Genomic DNA, 13,460 nt, shown 5'->3' on the forward strand with positions numbered 1-13,460 from the left:
CTCCTCCTAGGTCTGTTTATTACATTTTCATTTGAATAAAACACCGCATTCATTTACTTGAAAAAAAAAAGGGGGGGCTGGGGACTTCCAGAGCAGCCACACATGCCAGAAGAACTAGGTTCTGGAGTCAATTTGTCCAGATATAAGTGACAATTTTGCCACCTACTAGGTGGGTGACACTGGGAAAATTAACCTCATTGATCCTCTGTCTGCTCATCTGTAATATGGAGTTAATAAGATCTTGCTGGGTATTTGTAGGAATAGGAGATAATGCATATAAATCCTGGAGCTTAATAATATTTAGTCAATATTAGCTAGATGCAAAACTTTTTTTACAGGTGTTAAGATACCTCCATGTTCTGAAATGTTTAAGAAGGATTCCATGGAGCGGGTGGATGCTGAGTTTTGCCTGAAGAATAGTTACAATGGGAACATGTAGAGATTGGGGAAGGGGCAGCGACCATGCCGAGGTAGAGCTGGGCATGACCTATTTGGAGGCCACAAGTGAAGCAGAGTTTATGGCTATTGGGAGATAAGATGTTGGGACCACATTGTAGAGGGCTTTGAATGCTTGACTAAGAAGTTTGGACTTGAACCTTTAGGTAATAAAACACTTTTTCTCTTGCACACTTAAAGAGGCACAGAGGCACTGCATAATCTCATCACATAGGAATCTTCCTGTGTTCTCACACAGATGGACCCTTTCACATTTTTTAAAAGGGAAGAAATAAAAAAGAATGAAGCATTTATCAAAGTCCCAAACTGAAAATACTAATGAGTAGTAGAAAAATAAAAGATATTGACCAAGAAGCTGGATAGAGTGACAGAGGCAGGAGGAGGGAAGGAGCTGAGTCCACCTGACAGTGGGTGGCAGGTGCCAACTCTCTCTCTGCTGGCTGAGCCGGGGATAACTCATCTGTTGCCATCTCCACCTGGAGCTTCCCAGTCCCTCACCAGTAGCCTGATTGCCCTAGGTCACAGTGATGGCGAACCTTTTGAGCTCAGCGTGTCAGCATTTTGAAAAACCCTAACTTAACTCTGGTGCGTGGACAGAGGGATAGAGGCAGGAAGAGGGAAGGAGCTGAGTCTACCTGACAGTGGGTGGCAGGTGCCAGCTCTCTCTCTGCTGGCTGAGCTGGGGATAACTCATCTGTTGTCATCTCCACCTGGAGCTTCCCAGCCCTTCACCAGTAGCCTGATTGCCTAGGTCCTAGGACATTATTGGCAGTGGGTTCTTTTAACCGGCCCCAGTCTTTATCCAAACCAGCTGTTTATTTGCCTGCCACCTGCCCATGGACACCGGTGTCCCTTGAACACATAGGTTTTCCTCACCAACACCTTTGTTTAGGTCCTTATCTTTTGCCTGAGATGATTGCAACAGAGTTCGCACTGCTCTTCTCTTGTTCATTGTGTTTTTCCTCTGGTCTGGGCTACATACCACAGCCAGATTAATCCAGAAGTACAGCATAGATCATGCCACTTCTGCTCAAAAACTACCTTTAATCAAAGTAATACTTTCCCCTAAATACAAAAAAGATATGTGTTTAAGCTAAAGCTTGGACAACCCAAAAGAACTCAAAGAGAAATTTCCCATAATTTTACCCTCTAAAGGTAATCTGTAACATATTTCCCATATTCTTTGTCCTGTTTGTTGATTAAGTCAAGATGAGAGGCACAAAGCTTGTGTATCTAACTTTTACTGTAAGAATATGTGTTGCACCAAACCATAATTTTTGTACACAAATTATGATTTTTTAAGGAAAAATTCCTAGAAGAGGAATTTATGGCTCCAAGGTATTTGTGTTTTAAGGCTTTCTTTTGTTTTGTAATACATTGTGATAAATTGCCCTCAGAAAGTCATAAATTGTATTCTCCCATCAAGGATAAGTGTACACATTACTACCAAAGCCAATAGCAGCATCTTGGCCCTGCTACCCTCACAGACTCTTCTCCTTCTGTCCCCTCCAGCCTCACTGCCCTCCTGCCAGATCATTGTCCTCCCGCTTCATGCATGTGTCATGTATCCATTCAACAAACATCTCTAAGCACCCGCAAGGGGAGGCAGGAGAATGTGAAGGGTTAGGGGACAGGCTCCAGATTCTGTATTTGAATTCCAGCTCTGCCCTGCAACTTCCTGCATGTCGGGAACAATATTCACACCTCTATAGGAGTGGTTGTGAGAATGTAAATGATTTAAGTCATGTAAAACACTTCAGACAGTGCCTGACATGGTAAGTATTAAGTACAAAAGAACATTAGCTATAATTATCTGCAATTAGAAACCCTGTTCCATTCTAGGCAGGTGTAAAAGGTGGCCAAGGACTCTGCTTCCGTGGAACTAATTCTAGATATGACTGAGTGCTCTGCAGAAAATAGAGGGTGTTGAGATGGCAAGTGACCATAGGATGGGAGGTGGGGCATCATCTTCAATGGTCAAAGAAAGTCCGTGGTTACCTCTGAACCAAGACTCAAAGGGAGAGATAAAACCTTCCGTGAGAACCTGGCTGGTGTGGCCCAGTGATTGAGTGTCAACCTATGAACTAGAAGGTCAATGGTTCGATTCCCAGTCAGGACACATGCCCTGGTTTCAGGCTCAATCCTCAGTAGGAAGTGTGCAGGAGGCAGCCAATTGGATGTTTCTATCTCTCTATCCCTTTCCCTTCCTCTCCCTCTAAAAAATCAATAAAAATAAAACACCACCATATTATTTTTTAAAAAAAAATCTTCCACAACAGCAGGGCTGCCTCAGGTTTTGATCTCTCAGAGAACAAGAGTTTTGTATCTCAGAATTCATTGCAGGCAGAGGGCTGTTTTAATGTCTCTCTTAATTTTTTTTTAATGCTGATAATACATGGGGATATATTTTGATCCTTTTTATATCCTTGTCTTTGTATTAATTAAGCACCAGGCGTCTTGTGGCTGGGGCTTACCTCTCCTCTCACTTGTTACTAACTCCATGGGCCAGTGGCCAAGTCAAGCCTTGTGGGCACTGACATGTTGTTACTCATTAATTCTGCTTGATTTCCTGCTTTGTGGAATCTCTTCCTCATCCTCTTGGCTTTTTCCCCTGCTCTTTTGAAGGCCCTCCCTTTGGTTCGCTGAAGTCATTGTCTTCCTGACATGAAAGGCGCTTCAGTGAGCCAAATGTGTAATTATATTAAGTGGGATAATAAAAAAGGAAACCTGAGCCTCCAATGGCGATGAGTTTTCTCCGTGCACTGCAACCTTGGGCACAAAGAGGAAGACCGCTTCCTTCTTCCTCCTCCCTTTCCTTCTAAACCAAGAGTCAGCCTGGGTCACGGGAAAATGGAGTTGGCTGCCCTTAGGATGATGCTCGGAGCTGTGGACAGCGGCCAGGAAAAGGCTGCCCCAGTCCTGGTCCTTCCTGCAGAAGTTGTCTTCACTGCCTGGGTGGGTGCCTGATCTCTCAGGATGGAATAGCCATTGGGCTCTATGTGTGCAGTGGAGGGGCTTTCTGGGGAGGCTCAGTAGATCCTGGGATGAAAATGTCAAGACCCTCAGGAACAAATGGTATGCAGCCAGTTTCCAACAGGATCTAGGCCAGTTGCTTTCCAACTTTTAAAATATATATATATATATTTGTTGATTTCAGAGAGGAGGGAAGAGGGAGAGAGAGATAGAAACATCAATGATGAGAATCATTGATCGGCTGCCTCCTGCACGCACCCCCCCCCCGTTACTGGGCATCAAGCCTGCAACCTGGGCATGTGCCCTTGACCAGAATTGAACCCAGGACCCTTCAGTCCGCAGGCCGACGCTCTATCCACTGAGCCAAACCGGCTAAGGTGCTTTCCAATTTTTTTATTATGGCCCACAATTTACATCATGACTGAGAGCAAACTCGAGTTTTTCCTGTAGGATACTGTTTGGCAGCATCCCTAGCCTCCACCCACTAGATGCCAGTGGCAGCCTTTCTCCACGTTGTGGCAACAAAAACATGTCTCCAGACATTGTCACCTGTCCTTCAGAGGACAAAATTTCCCTGGTGGAGAACCACTGACATAAATGAATGTACTGCTAGGGGAAAAAACCTAATAGATTTTTGTTGCCAGAAATACAATAAAAATCGCCAGCAAAAATAGCAAAGGGAATACAATCTGAGGATGCATTATCACTAGTACTAAGAGCAACCAATGATCCCTGAGTGCCAATTTTATACCTGCTGCTACGCTAAGGTCTTTGCATGTGAATCTTTACTTAATGCCCATATGAGCCCTATGAGGTAGGGATCCCATTGTCTCCTTTCTCACCCAAGGACACTGATGTCTAGGGACATTAAATGACTCATTTGAGGTCTCACAGCCGAGGTGGTGAGTCTCATTCTCGCACACTGTGCTATGAGAGTTTTTAAACCAGGGGTGGGCAAACTTTTTGACTCGAGGGCCACAATGGGTTCTTAAACTGGACTGGAGGGCCAGAACAAAAGCATGGATGGAGTGTTTGTGTGAACTAATATAAATTCAAAGTAAACATCATTACATAAAAGGGTACGGTCTTTTTTTTTTTTTAGTTTTATTCATTTCAAACGGGCCGAATCCGGCCCGTGGGCCGTAGTTTGCCCACGGCTGTTTTAAACTGTTCACTGAATACCCACACAGTGGCACCCCAGGAAGCAGTAGTCAGTGCCCTCAGACACTGGGAACATGGTTGAGAAGCAAGAAATAAGCTACAAGTAACCCTGAGGCTCCCATCTGTCTAGATTCCTACAGCAAGGACATGCCTGTAGCTGAGGTCCCAGCCTCCAGTTAGCTCACTGACTTAATTCATAAAAAATTATAATTTGCTCTTTCTTTTCTCAGCAGGCTAATAGAGTAACTTATAGAAGACTAGAGACCCAATGATGACATTTGTGCACTGGAGGGGGGGGGGCGGTTCTTCAGCCCAGCCTGCACCCTCTTGCAGTCCAGGACCCTTAGACCTGATCCCCCGGGGATCAGGCCTTAGCCGGCAGTCAGACATCCCTCTCGCAGTCCAGGGCTCTTGCAGTCCAGGACCCCTCACTCCTTACTTCCGGCCTGCAGTAGAGGTGGGAGAGGCTCCCACCACTGCTTCTGCACTCACCAGCCATGAGCCTGGCTTCTGGCTGAGGGGCACTCCCTCTGTGGGAGCGCACTGACCACCAGGGGGCAGCTCCTGCATTGAGTGTCTGCCCCCTGGTGGTCAGTGCATGTCATAGTGACCGGTCGTTCCACCGTTCAGTCAGTTTGCATATTAGCCTTTTATTATATAGGACTAAAGGCCCGGTGCACAAAATTTGTGCATGGGGCGGGGGAGGTCCCTTAGCCTGGTCTGCGCCCTCTCACAATCTTGGACCCCTCAGTGGATGTCTGACTGCCCCTAACCACTTGCCTGTGGGATTGGGCCTAAACCGGCAGTCAGACATCCCTCTCAAAATCTGGGACCACTGGCTCCTAACTGCTCGCTTGCCTGCCTGCCTCATCACCCCTAACCACTCTGCCTGCCTGCCTGATAACCCCTAACTACTCTGACTGCCTGCATGATTGCCCCTAATCCTCTGCCTGCCTGCCTGATTGCTCCTAACTGCTTGCCTGTCTGCCTGATCGCCCTTAACCACTCTGCCTGCTTGTCTGATTGCCCCTAACTGCTCTCCTGCCTGCAGGATCACCCCTAATGGCCTCTGCCTCGGGCCCCGCCCACCGCGTGCCCCCCCCCATGGTTTCATCCAGAAGGTCATCTGGAAGGACATCCAGAATGATGTCCAGAAGGTCATTTGGCTGTCTGGTCTAATTAGCATATTACGCTTTTATTATTATAGATTGTTAACACAAGTGGCAAGGTTAAGTTTCAGTTACCTGGAAACGATTTGTTTTCTGGGACAGAGGTCACCGGGATCATCGTCCTCCCACTCTCAGGCCAGGACCTGCTGAATTCCCCTCTGAAGCTGAGCCCTGAAACCAGGGAGCAGGGTGGCAGAAGGCCTAAGATCTGGACAGGAACCTTGCCTAAGTCAGAGCCAGGTGCCGCAGAAATAATTGAGAAGCGTCGGGGGGAGGCTGAGCCCAGGGAACCACGGCTGGGCGGTGACCTTGCCTCCCTCTCTCCCAGTGGCAGCCTTAGAGCTCAGGTCCGTGGACCTGCAGAGCCCCAGGAACAACAAGGCGCATCACACGCAGGAGATGGGCCTGAGGCGGCTTATCGTGCGCCGGGGCCAGCCCTTCACGCTCCAACTGCATTTCAACCGACCTTTCCACTGCGGGACCGACCACATCACCTTCATGGCTGAGACCGGTGGGTTCACCCTCCCCAAGGCAAAGTCCACTTGTCGGGCACCTACCTCTCCTTCCTGAGCCTCCCTTCCTCTCTCCTCCTGGGATCCCCCAGGACCCCGTTACTGCTCAGCACCCTATTCGTGTTGTTAAGAAAAGATGTGGCCAGCTCAGCAAACTGATGTTGTGATAACAACGACCAACCTTTAAGTATACTACAGGCACTGTACTAAACTTCACACACATTAACTTACTTAATCCTCATGATGAAACTTTCAGGTGGGTACTATTATGATCCCATTTTACAAATAAAAGACTGAGGCCCAGAGATCTTCAGTGGCTTCCCCAGGGACACACAGTGGCAGTAAAAACCTTAAACCAAAAGCCATTAGCAGCAAGTGGTGGGAGAAGGTGAAGGTCACATAGACTTCGAACCTCACCTTGGGGTCGTTCTTTCCTACACAGGACCCGCACCCACGAAGCTGTCAGGAACCCGAGCTACCTTTGGACTCACCCAGGCTCGACAAGGGAATGTCTGGAGTGCTTCTGACTTCACCATTGACTCCAACTCACTCTTTGTCTCCCTTTTCACACCAGCCAGTGCAGTCATTGGTCCCTACACTCTGAAGATAGACATCTCTCAAGGCCAGGGTTACAGCATGACTCACCCAGTGGGGACTTTCATCCTGCTTTTTAACCCTTGGAGTGCAGGTACAGCTTGCTCACAGGTGGTAATGCTAACCTGATCCATTGGGAATGTTCTACCTAGAAAGCCCAGAAGAAAAAATGCTGCATAGCTATGCAATACATTACCTAGTGCCCACTAAAAATCATCTTTACAAGGAATTTTTAGTGCATGATGAAAATGTTTATGGTGTGATTTTTAAAAAAATTTTATATTTCCTCAGGAAAACATAGCACTATTGAGTATCTGTTACATCCTATGGAGAATTTCAATCTTAGGTCACAGTATTACAAGAGCTTGGTTTTGGTCCCATAAACTCTCTTTGAAATGTGTGATGTTCAGTGAAATAGATTAGGAGATGGAATACAATGTGATATGTAATTGTATTACACACACGTGCAGAGAAAGAGAGAGAGTGCCCAGAATACACCAACATGTGTCTTTGAGGAGTGGGAAAGAGCAATTTTCATTGTCTTCTTTCCAGCATCAGTGTTTTCCAAATTTCTACAACAAACTTGCTGCTTTTACAATCAGGAAAAGATAATTATTATTTTTTAAAAGTATACATTTTATATATCTGGCATCTAGAAAAACACATTATAGACTTTTAAGGGGTCCACTCTTGATTTCTATTGCCATCAACCCATTGCTTCTCCTTTTTCCAGCAAGATACTTTCATTACCATTTTTCATTTTTATTACCCTGTTTTTTTGGTTCGGGGTTTTACCCCCTTTATTACTCTTACGTGTTCAGAGGATGACGTCTACCTGCCCAGTGAAATACTGCTGCGAGAGTATATCATGATGGACTATGGCTTTGTGCACAAGGGTCATGAACAATTCATCACCTCCTGGCCCTGGAACTACGGGCAGGTAACACTCCCCCGGGAAGGTGGGCTCACAAAGGCTGCTAACAAAACTCAGGGCGTGCGGTGCTGGACCAATTTCCCATCCGGTGAGGGGGGCAAGGAAGGAAAGGGAGATGCCTTTCCCTCTTAGTTGTTAATATTATGAACAACTTAAACCATAATCGAAGTGGGCGGGCTACTGTAGTGAACGTTCATGAACCTGCCTCTGTTTCAACAGTGATCAATTTATGGTGAATCTTGTTTCCTCTATCCCAGGGGTTTGCAAACTATAGCCCACGGGTCAAATGTGGCCCACTGTCTGTTTTCACATGGCCCAGGAATGAAGCATGATTTTCACATTTTTAAATTGTCGAAAAAGAATTTAAAAATAATATTTTGTGTTGTGCAAATTATATGAAGTTTAAACTTTAGTGTCCATAAATACCACTTTATGTATTTATTTATTTATGTTAATCCTCACCCAATGATAGTTTTCCATTGATTTTTAGAGAGAGTGGAAGAGAGAGGGAAAGACAGAGAGAAACATCGATGTGAGAGAAACACATTGATTGGTTGCCTCCTCCTGCACAAGCCCCGACCAGGGCCCAGGCCAGGGAGGAGCCTGCAACCAAGGTATGTGTCCTTGACTGGAATTGAACCTGGGACCCTTTGGTCTGCTGGCCAATGCTCTATCCACTCAGCCAAACTGGCTAGGGCATTAAATACTATTGGAACACAGCTATGCTCATTCGTTTAGGTATCATCTGTGGCTCCTTTTGTGCTATGGAGGCAAAGTTAAGTAGCTGAGACAGAGTCCCTCTGGCTTGCAAAGCCTGAAATATTTACTATTTGGTCCTTTACAGAAAAAGTTTGCCAACCTCTGGTGTAATGTCTGGCATTTAGTAGGCATTCAACAAACATTCATTTAATCCAGTAATACTTCAGAATATAGCTCTAAAAGATGACTTTCTGAAAAACAGAATCCCACAATATATACAAAATGAGCAGCAATTCTTCAATAACATCAAATATCCAGTCAGTGTACAGAGCGGGGACCTCTGGCTCTGGCCAACTTTTCTGCTCCCAACCACCAGCCACAGCTGGTGCAGCTTCTCTCTGTCCACACACCAGGAGGGAAGAGCAGGGGAAGCAGGGAGCCCTATGGAGGAAGATCAGCGTCCCAGTTCTTCAACTGTGACAACCTGTGTAGTTTTTTGGAAACTGAGACAAATGCCAGTGCATTTGGCAGCCAAAAGGACTGTGACATGTCACAAACACGTGCTGAACGAATGCCATGAGCTGCACTGGCTTCTCCCGTGCTGAACCCTCTACCTGATTTAAAGGCTCCCCACACGCCCCCCCCCCCCCCCCCCGCCCGCCCCCCCCCCCTGCCACTGCCCACTGGTCCGCCACAGGGCCTGCTCCTTCCCGACTCCCTCTGTCCCCAGAACACCCCTCGCTCTCTCCTGGTTTCCTTCCGATGCTCAGGGCTCTTTCTCATCCACCGTACTGGGCCCCACATTCACAGCCATCCCATCCATGCTGCCAGATCACCAGGAAGGCACCGACTGGCCTTGCCCTGTGTTTATCCATCCGATCTTTTCCCACAAGTCCTCCAGAAATGAGACTCTCCAGGCCCCTGTCCTGGTACCCGCCATGCTCAAAGACTCCCCTCCTCTCTCCCTGTCTACCTCACCCTTCAAAGCCCACCAGCTCCAATAGCCTTCTCTGATCTCTTCAGCCAATGAGGTTCTTTCCTCTCTGAACTCTCTTTGTATTTCCCACCAGCACCACCCGGGTCAGTGTTGCAGAATTCTCATTTTGATTTATAAGCTCTTCCAAGGCAGAGCCTTATCTGATATGAAGCCCCACCCGCCTACACACCTTCCCTAAAAGTCTGTTGTTTCCTTGAAGTTTCAGCATTTTAGATGTTTTCAGTCTTTTCTTTTTTTCTCCCTTGCACTCACTTGGAAGTTTGAAGAGGACATCATAGACATCTGCTTTGAGATCCTGAACAAGAGCCTGTACTTCTTAGAGAACCCATCCAAAGACTACTCGCAGCGGAACGACGTGGTGTACATCTGCAGGGTGGTGAGCGCCATGGTAACGACAGAAGCTTCCCCGCCCACTGAGGGCAGTCGGAGCTTCCCCTGGGCACGATGGAGACCCACCCATCTGTCCTTTGCAGATCAACAGCAACGATGACAACGGCGTGTTGCAGGGGAACTGGGGCGAGGACTACTCCCGGGGGGTCAGCCCACTGGAGTGGAATGGCAGCGTGGCCATCCTGCGGCAGTGGTCAGCCAGGGGTGGGCAGCCTGTGAAGTACGGACAGTGCTGGGTCTTTGCAGCTGTCATGTGCACCGGTGAGTGAGGGGAGATAGAAGTGCAGAATCACTTATTTAATCTTCACGATAACCCTTCCAGGTCGGGCTCTGATATCTCTGTTTTCACTTGAGCTGACTGTGGCTGGCCCACAGCCCCTAGCTCAGGAGTGGTGGGCACTCGGCTCTTAACCCGCACGCTCTGTAGTCTTGAGGAGTCCTGCACATCTATGCACGAGGGAGGTTGACCTGTTGCCATCACCCCACAGTGTCCTTGATGGAGCTTCTTTCTGCCACCTGCTTAGGTTTCTCAGCTCCAGGTGAGCCTGGAGTCGGGACAGGTTGGGGAGAGCGGATCTCACCCGTAGGCCGAGTTGGAAGCTCCCAGATATTTTCAGAGACATTCTTGAGGAGCTACCATTAGAGATTTGCTACTTTGCTAACTACCCTGAAGGCGCATTGATGGTCTGTGCCTTATCAGTTATTTACAATTTAATGCAAAGTCATTGCTCAGATTGTCTGTCAAGAGGAGGGAAGATGGAGAGTACTGAGGTGCCTGCCTGTCTTCCCCCGTGCAAGGCAGGCGCACCTTACACCGTGCTGCCGGCCACTCTGTGGTGCTCAGCAAACGTTGGCTGAACTCTTGGGCTGACTCTGAGTTAGAGAATGAGGGAGCACAGAATGGACAGAGACAGGGAACAAAGACAAAGTTCCAGGTTTTCCTGAGAGGGGCAGCATAGCTTGGCAGCTATGTGTAGGAGAGGTTTAAATCTGAGTGTTCAAATCAAGTGACCTCGCGTTACTCATCTGTTTTCACTGTAAGATGCTCAGGACGGTGGCAGCATTGAGTAGAGTCAAATTCACCCTGGGGTGGCGAGGCAGGTATCATGGAGGAGGGCTCAGGCAGTTGGACCCTGAGATGAGCAGGAGAAGGTCTAGGTCTGCGTCCTTGCTCCACCTCTGAGCCTGTCACCACTCCCACGCCCAGAGTTCTGGGACCACTGAGCAAGGGCAGAGCCTAGGTCTAGCTCTCCTCCTTGCGAAGCGTTTGTGAAAAGCCCGGGAGCTATGCTGGGAGTGGACAGGTGATTGAAGACAGGTGGTGCTCTTTGGGCTCTTGAATAAATTGAAACAAAAGGATTGGTCACTCTCAATAGTCCTTTTACGTTTCAAAGCGCTGTAATCCTCCCAGTGGCTTCTTCTGAGCAGACGATGGGATAAACCTTCCCTCTCTGGAAGGTCACACCTGGCTCTTGGATTGATTTCATCTGGCCCGGGGCAGGTGTGCAGGTGTGTGTGGTGGCGATCGTGGTGGTGTACTGCCCACTTCGTGTGACTCGATTTGTGAAATCTTAACTCAGCTTTAAGAAGCCTTTGCAGCACTACCTTGACGGCCACAAGAGGATGCTGTTGCCTTAACAAAGATGGCCACTGCCTCATGGTACTTGCAGGTTCCCTTTGTCTTAGATATCTTCCCCTTGTCTCTATAAGTCCATCTTTGCTCTTCCATCCATTCTCTGATTTGTTTCTTACCTCCGCCAAACCCTTGTCTTTCTGTGGCATTAATTACAGATCCAGAACGTCAGGACTGAGAATCATCTGGCTCAATTCCTCATTTTGTTTCATACAAGGAGACTAAGGCCTAGATGAGCTAAGCTACTTACCTAAGGTCACACGGCTTCTCTTCTGAAACTGGCCACGGCACTAAAGTTTTTAATTTTCTTTTCAAATTATAAAATGTTTTAGGTCCTCTGTTTTTAATTTGGGAAGCTGATGACTGGGAAAAGCCCTAAATGATAAATTGAGTTGTTAATTGTTATCAATTGTGACCCTCAAATGATCCTCCCCTCCCCAGACTCCACCCCCCTACCCCATGCCTAGTGGGAGGGAAACCATCGATAGGACAGGTAGCAGCCAAGTTTGGGGGCTTGGGTGTGGTGCTCTGAGGATGAAGGAGTTACAAGTATGGATCTGCAAGAATCTTTGCCTTCTTTCTCTCCTCCAGCTAGAAAGGTAGAAAGTGTGCCTGGCATACCAGTGATTATTTGGCTTCCAATGATTCTCCATGCTTTTCTTCTCTTTAGTAATGAGATGCTTAGGTGTTCCAACCCGTGTTGTTTCCAATTTCCGTTCTGCACACAACGTGGATGGGAACTTGACCATAGATACCTACTATGACCGAAATGCAGAAATGCTGTCAACTCAGAAACGAGACAAAATATGGTAAGGGGCCAACAGATCTCTGCTCTGTCCGCAGGAGGGTAGGGGAACGCTGACCTGGTCCTCTCCAGCTGGAGGCAGTATTGCCCTGTATGTTGTTGCTGATGCTCAGAATAAGTTCCCAGCCCAGGAGACTGTTCTGGCTAATTAGGTCATCACATCAAACTCATTTCAGAAACAGAAGCCTATGGGAGAACATTCTGAAACCGGCAACCAAATGAATGACCGATTGTGCCTCTAAATTCTGAATTCAGAGTCTGCACTCATCTTACTCTTCCTATTTTGGGTCTTTCTGTTTGCACTGCTCTGTTTTCCCTGTAAGAGCAAAGCTTAGAAGAGCCACCTGCATGGTTCCTTCAGTCTCTCTTGACTTCTCCTCCTCCCTGCCTCACTCCCTCTGCTTGTGTGCTCGCATGCATGCACGTGTGCTTGTCCAGGCCTTAGTCTCCTGTGTCTCTGGGTGTCCTTTATTTTTGTATCTTTAGTCTCTTCCTGCTTCCTTTCTCTTCTGCTCTACCCCAAATCCGATTTTTTTTTTCCAGCCAGTTTCCAGGTAAGACCTTTGAGTTGCATTGAGAACTAGTTGCTGTCCCTCTCTGAGCTCCTAGAGGCTGAAACTTCTTGGATTCAAGAAGCAGGAGTGTCTCTGAAAAGAATCTGTCACTCCTGTAGAATTCTGTCTGATTCATAGCCTGAATCTAATCATGATGTAACACCAGACAAGCCAAAAATGAGGGCCACTCTGGTAAAACAAACCAACACTCTATTCAAATTTCGATGTAACGAAACAAAGGCTGAGGAACTGTTCCAGATTAAAGGAGACAAGGAATACCGGACAACTATGTGTGATCCTGGACTGGGTGGAAAGAATGCTACGCCTATCATTAGGTCAACTGACAAAATTGAAATATAGACATAATTAGGTTTTAAAAACATTGTGTCAATATTACATGTATGAGGTAAGGGAAGATCCCTAGCCTAAGGAAATATACACTGAATTAAAAAAATATATATATATATATACTAGAGGCCCGGTGCACATAATATAGACATTAGGTTTTAAAAACATTGTGTCAATATTACATGTATGAGGTAAGGGAAGATCCCTAGCCTAAGGAAATATACACTGAATAATT

General features: G+C 47.1%; 1 protein-coding gene across 1 annotated transcript in view; it reads left to right on the forward strand.

Annotated features, from left to right (window-relative positions):
• Positions 1-13,460, forward strand: part of TGM7 (transglutaminase 7) — a 30,839-nt gene that overhangs the window by 6,857 nt on the left and 10,522 nt on the right. Inside the window, exons 2-7 of the mRNA XM_005877585.2 lie at positions 6,088-6,270; positions 6,714-6,959; positions 7,687-7,805; positions 9,755-9,883; positions 9,969-10,146; positions 12,189-12,327. Coding sequence (XP_005877647.2) covers positions 6,088-6,270; positions 6,714-6,959; positions 7,687-7,805; positions 9,755-9,883; positions 9,969-10,146; positions 12,189-12,327 — 994 coding nt within the window. The remainder of the gene's footprint in view (positions 1-6,087; positions 6,271-6,713; positions 6,960-7,686; positions 7,806-9,754; positions 9,884-9,968; positions 10,147-12,188; positions 12,328-13,460) is intronic.

Source organism: Myotis brandtii, unplaced genomic scaffold (genome assembly GCF_000412655.1).
Source record: "Myotis brandtii unplaced genomic scaffold, ASM41265v1 scaffold521, whole genome shotgun sequence".
NCBI classification, from domain to species: Eukaryota; Metazoa; Chordata; class Mammalia; order Chiroptera; family Vespertilionidae; genus Myotis; species Myotis brandtii.